Genomic DNA, 5,711 nt, shown 5'->3' with positions numbered 1-5,711 from the left:
GGACAGCGGGTCGATGCCATCAGAGGAGGTCTCCTTGCGTTCTGCAGGAGACTCCTTGCGGTTCTTCTCCTTCTTGTCCTTGCTGGACCCTGGCTGAGACCCCCCTGTGTTGGTGGCTGGGCTGGTGTCCGCCACGAAGCGACGGAGGTAGTGGATGTAGTGGCTGACACTGTAGATTGGAGCTCGGGGATGCTGTCAAAGAACGAATGAATAAAAGATGACTGACTGACTAACAGACTGACTAACACAATCAAACAATCAACCAATCAACCAATCAACCAATCCATCAATCAAGCAATCAATCAATCAATCGATCGATCGACCGCTTAATCAACCAACCAATCAATCGTTCCATTAATCAATCATCCAGGCAAAGCCATCAATCAATCGATTACTCAATAATTAAATCACCCACTCAATCGGTTCATTTATAGATCTATATATACCTATCTTTTCATCCGTTCGTCCGTTAGTCCGTCCGTCTGTCCGTCCGTCCATCCTCACATCGACCAACCCATCTATTAGTCATTTATTAATTCTTCAGTCATTATATATGTATTGACAAAAACATTTAACATCCCGTAAGTCATTCGAGCAGCCGACGAACGAACCAGAGGACAAATACAAGAGAAAAAGAAAAACGAAAAGAAAACAAATCTCGGCGAATAACGTTTTACGCCCGCACGGCAAGGCCATTAGAGGCATGATATACAGGGCGAAACACTGGTTGGGTATGGAGAAAAAAAGTCTCCTTGAAGTTCTAACGTTTAAAATGCTATGGGTAGTTGTGTAAACAACACAAGCAACGCGTCTTAACCCTTCGACTAATCACGGCATTCGACATAGGAACTTCAGTTTGTAAATACACCTTTTTATGTGTATGAATGTGCAATAAATAGCAACAAAATGACACGAAAAGAACATGACTTTCCAACTGAACAAATACATATTTATGACATCAGGTTACGGTTTTAATACGGTTTCGAAGGTTCCATATCTGTAAAGCGTATTCGTATTTGCCGCTTTACACAGCCCGTTTTACACGCACCAGTCCTAGCGGCTCGAACGCACTACAGGCCGTTCGTCCAAGATCTTCAGGCTAGTGCCCTCACACGATCGAGTTTCATCGATCTTTAACACTGTCGGCAAGGGGAACAAAAAGAGTTTTGTGAAACACGCTCACCGCTTCTCGACAAGGAGGAGGATCGATGATATTCGATAACGTGTTAGTTTCTTATCAGCTTGATCAATATCCGTGTGATCAATTTCTGGGAGGTCAAAAAGGCACGGTCGGTTTGTTTGTTTGTTTGTTTGTTTGTTTGTTTGTTTGTTTGCTTAACGCCCAGCCGACCACGAAGGGCCATATCAGGGCGGTGCTGCTTTGACATATAACGTGCGCCACACACAAGACAGAAGTCGCAGCACAGGCTTCATGTCTCACCCAGTCACATTATTCTGACAACGGACCAACCAGTCCTAGCACTAACCCCATAATGCCAGACGCCAGGCGGAGCAGCCACTAGATTGCCAATTTTAAAGTCTTAGGTATGCAAGGTCGGTATGCAAGGACACATCAACAAGATCGTAGAACAGTACTGTCTGATCAGACCTTAAACACGAGGATGTATAAATGTTGATTTTTTTATAATTATATAGGGCCTAGGTGCCTTGAAGAATCTCCCCTTACCAAACACAAGGCTAACGTCAGAAAACTAAGATACAACCTCTCAACTCTTCTTTCTGTAAGTCAATAATTATGTGTAGCAAAAAGACATATAGGATACCAATTTTGCGACAAAATCTGCTATATTTTAGCATAACGTGTTTCTAAAATACCTGAATCTGCATCCGGTTCTGAGTACTTTGTTTGGTCTATACTATCGTACGGACCATGCAGGCAAGCCCAAACGACCCCACACATTCGTTAATTACAAATCCGCCCATAAACATCACCAGGAATCGAGCGTCAATGCTCTCTCTCTCTCATTTCTAAAAACCTATTTCACGTATCTACAATGTCCATAAAAGATGGCAAAAGTACTGTGCGCACGATACGACCCCTGTTGTGTAAATGTAGACTGAATTTAGCTTTCACTTTTCTGTGTGTTTATGGATTTAGCATTGAGCGCGCAATAACACGAGCGTTGAGGATATGAGTGGGTGAAGATCGAAGCTACATGGATTACTCCTCATCTTGCCCGTCTGTGCCCGAAATAAGGATAAAAGGGGTCATGCAAATAAAGGTTCACTGAAGTTTGAGCGATTGGTTGTGATATTACACAACACATCTTGCAGATTATTTCCATCGCCAGAGTTGCTGTGAAACGTTCTTCTGTAATACAAACGCACACAAACAAACACACAGACTTATGCGCAAAAATGTACACACACACACACACACACACACACACACACACTCACTCACATACACACACACACACACACACTAACACACACACACACACACACACACACACTAACACACACACACACACACACACAAAAACAAACAAACAAACAAACAAACACACACACACACACACACACACATACACGGAGAATACATTTTCTTCTGATCGTTAAACGTTGTCATTATTTAGAAATAGAAAACTGTACACACTTAGAAACAAGAATTAATATACATATCAACTTTCTTTTTACAGTTTTTAATAGTAACGGAAATTATTCAAGTCATACATGCGCAGCAAATCTAATGAGCTATTGCTATGCTATGCTATGCTAACTTGATTTTTCTGTCCCCAGACCTAGTGTCTAATTGGGACATGACGTGGTTATATGCTAGGCCGATAGGTCTTGCCTTAATACCAGGAGAAACCCAGATCACGAAAAAAAAAATACAGTAAAAAATAAAAATAAAGAAAAGAGCAGAACACGAGCGTGGGTTGTGAGCAATGTGCAGTAATATCCTGCCAGCTCTCTCTCCCTCTGTAGATTAATACGAGTTTGAATATCCCCTTATGCTACACTTTATTGATACGCTTTTACGAAGTCGTGTTATCGTGTTGAAAGGAAATTAGCTCTAGGTTTTCTCATAATCACTGCCAGCAACGAACAAAGATGAAAAGTTGATGGAATCAATGATTTAATGATCAATTTCTTTCTCGATAGGACGATGGGGAGCGGTGGTTGGAATTGGGGCACGTTTTCTTTTTGCATCTAAGGCTGCAAGCTGCATGTTTGAAGCCGGACCTTATTAATATGAAATAAACCTATGTTTGTGGATGTTTGGATGAAAACTGATCATCAATTATGTCAAGACTGACATAAAAAATACACTCCAACACACACATACAAACCAAACCCCTCTCACCCCGCCACACACACAAACACCCCCCACACACACACACAAGCACACGCACTCACTCACACACACACACACACACACACACACACGCACACACACACACACACACACACACACACACACACACACACACACAATTCCAGGAGCTATGGCAAGCATAATGTGCTAAAACAAATGAAGGAGGAAACCGTGAAAGAAAAAAAAATGTTAACAAACATAGAGAGAAAAAAAACGATGCATTGTAGGAAATTGTTGATATGTTTAATACTCATAATAATGTTTCACGAACAAAGAAAACTTTTAATTTTAGACTGGATGACTGACTGGTCAATAAAATAAAAAGATATCGGATTAATAAACGGATTAATGGATTTCCCGGTTGATTGTTTGGTTGATTGATAAACTGACTGATCGATTGACTAATACATGAAAATACAGAGAAAGAAAAAAACATCCACTTACCTCATTGTACAAAATCCTCCACTTATCATCTATACTCCCCATGCTGAGGTCCGAGTTTTGCATGAGATGGTGGTCGGGATTTTGCCTCATCAGCGCGAAGATCTGGTAATCACTTTCTGGTTCTAAATCGCAATAGGCTGCACCCTTGTTCACATAATCCGTTCACTTCCGAGCAATGTATTTGCAAAGCACAGTCCTGTACACATTCTTTTTTTCAGGAATGAACAGCCAGAATCTTCGGTATATCGCAGCTGTAGTTTACTCACACTTGACTGTTTCGCTGTTCACACGATGTTGAGACGATGATTTTTCACGGTTCACACTCGACGTTCACTTTTCATCTATTGCCGTATAAAACAGTGTTTTCCACATGTTCACATTCACGTATACATCGAAGAAGTTATAGTGAATCGTATAGCTGTCATTTCCCCCGAATAACTTATTTTGCTGTTCACTTTGGGGCTGTCGGTAAAAACAGGCCGCGAGATGCTCAAAGGAGACGTTCACTTCTGAACAACGGTTGTCACTATGGTATTGTTGCGTTCAATTTGGCTTGTTACTTCTGAAGAATAGCTGTAAAATGTCACTGTCTTGCTCACACCATTTGTTCATCCCTGTGAAACGAAGCTGTAAACGTTGTTGTCCTGTTTACAGAAGTAGTTCACTTCTAAATCTAACTTCCCCCTTTGATGTTGTATTCAAGATGTCTGTTTTAAGTCCGAACCATGGTTGCAGAAGGATAATCTTGCGTTACGCATGCTCTCAGCAAACTGAAGTTACCGCTGCTGTCGAACTTCTGATGTATATATTTTATACATGCCCATTGTCACTGGTACTGTACTGTTCGCGTTAGACAGTGCTCAAAAGCAACATTCACGATTGTCTGATCATCAGTATTGTTGATTAAAGTTGTTCTGTAATAATCAGGCATTCTATATGAAGAATCTGAAACAGACACACAAGATACAAATGCTGTGAGCTCGTTGACACAGAAACGAGAGATGTTTTTTCTCATACAAAGATGAAACATCATAGCTTGCTAGAAGAAAGGGAGACTGTGTGTGCTTTTGATAAACATCGGAGAAAGAGGGGGAGAGAGCGAGAGAGGGGGAGAGAGAGATTGAGAGGGTATGGGGAGGGGAGGGGAGGGGGAGTATTTCAGAAACAGAAGCGCGTGGACAAAAACTGCAAGCTCGCTTGGGACTGGATTACTGTATCAAAATAGCATACCATTGGGGGAGTTCACACACACACACACACACACACACACACACACACACACACACACACACACACACACTCACACACACACGCACATACATATATACGCACAAACACACACACACACCACACACACACACACACACACACACACACACACACATACACACGCACGCATGCACGCACGCACACTAGTTCTGCCATAGATCCAAAGCTGGTCCAAACTTGAAGAACACCGTTTGTCACAACCTTTAAGCCTTCTGAGTTCTCAATGATTAATGTACGCAGAAAATCTATACTGGAATCCAGCAGCGGTTTAGTATCAATGACATTGCAATGACTAGGACTAAATAGCTGAAGGGACAGCCAGTATTACACACACTGATGAGCATACACCCACCCACACATACAGATTGACCATTAGTTCAGGATGGGCGAATAACCCATTCACATTGTTTGTAGAACATGACGAGTGAAATAATTTCACGCACCCAGGGGTACCGTGTGTCTCGTTGGTCACTTGTTTTGGTTAAAGACACATGTACCTTCATTCTTGGGTAAACGACTAAACACACCACCATACACACGTCAAGGCTTTTGCGAATGCATGGGATTAGAGTATCATGTCACTTGCAAACGTAAGCCAAACAAAAAATGTAAGTTGGTTTTGGGTAACCCGACCGACCCTATTTTTTCCCGCCGA

The 5,711-nt window shown here is 41.8% G+C and overlaps 1 protein-coding gene across 1 annotated transcript in view; it reads right to left on the bottom strand.

Moving 5' to 3' along the window:
* Positions 1-4,723, bottom strand: part of LOC138958555 (uncharacterized) — a 26,147-nt gene extending 21,424 nt beyond the window's left edge. The window contains exons 1-2 of the mRNA XM_070329753.1: positions 3,788-4,723; positions 1-192 (exon numbers count right to left, since the gene is read on the bottom strand). The exon at positions 1-192 is cut by the window's left edge and continues 47 nt beyond it. Of these exons, the coding sequence (XP_070185854.1) occupies positions 1-192; positions 3,788-3,877 (282 nt within the window). The 5' untranslated portion in view covers positions 3,878-4,723. The remainder of the gene's footprint in view (positions 193-3,787) is intronic.
* Positions 4,724-5,711: the final 988 nt, after the last annotated feature.

This window comes from Littorina saxatilis, linkage group LG2 (assembly GCF_037325665.1).
Source record: "Littorina saxatilis isolate snail1 linkage group LG2, US_GU_Lsax_2.0, whole genome shotgun sequence".
Taxonomy (NCBI): Eukaryota; Metazoa; Mollusca; class Gastropoda; order Littorinimorpha; family Littorinidae; genus Littorina; species Littorina saxatilis.
Note: the sequence above shows the minus strand (reverse complement) of the source record. Positions and strands in the feature narration are given on the sequence as shown.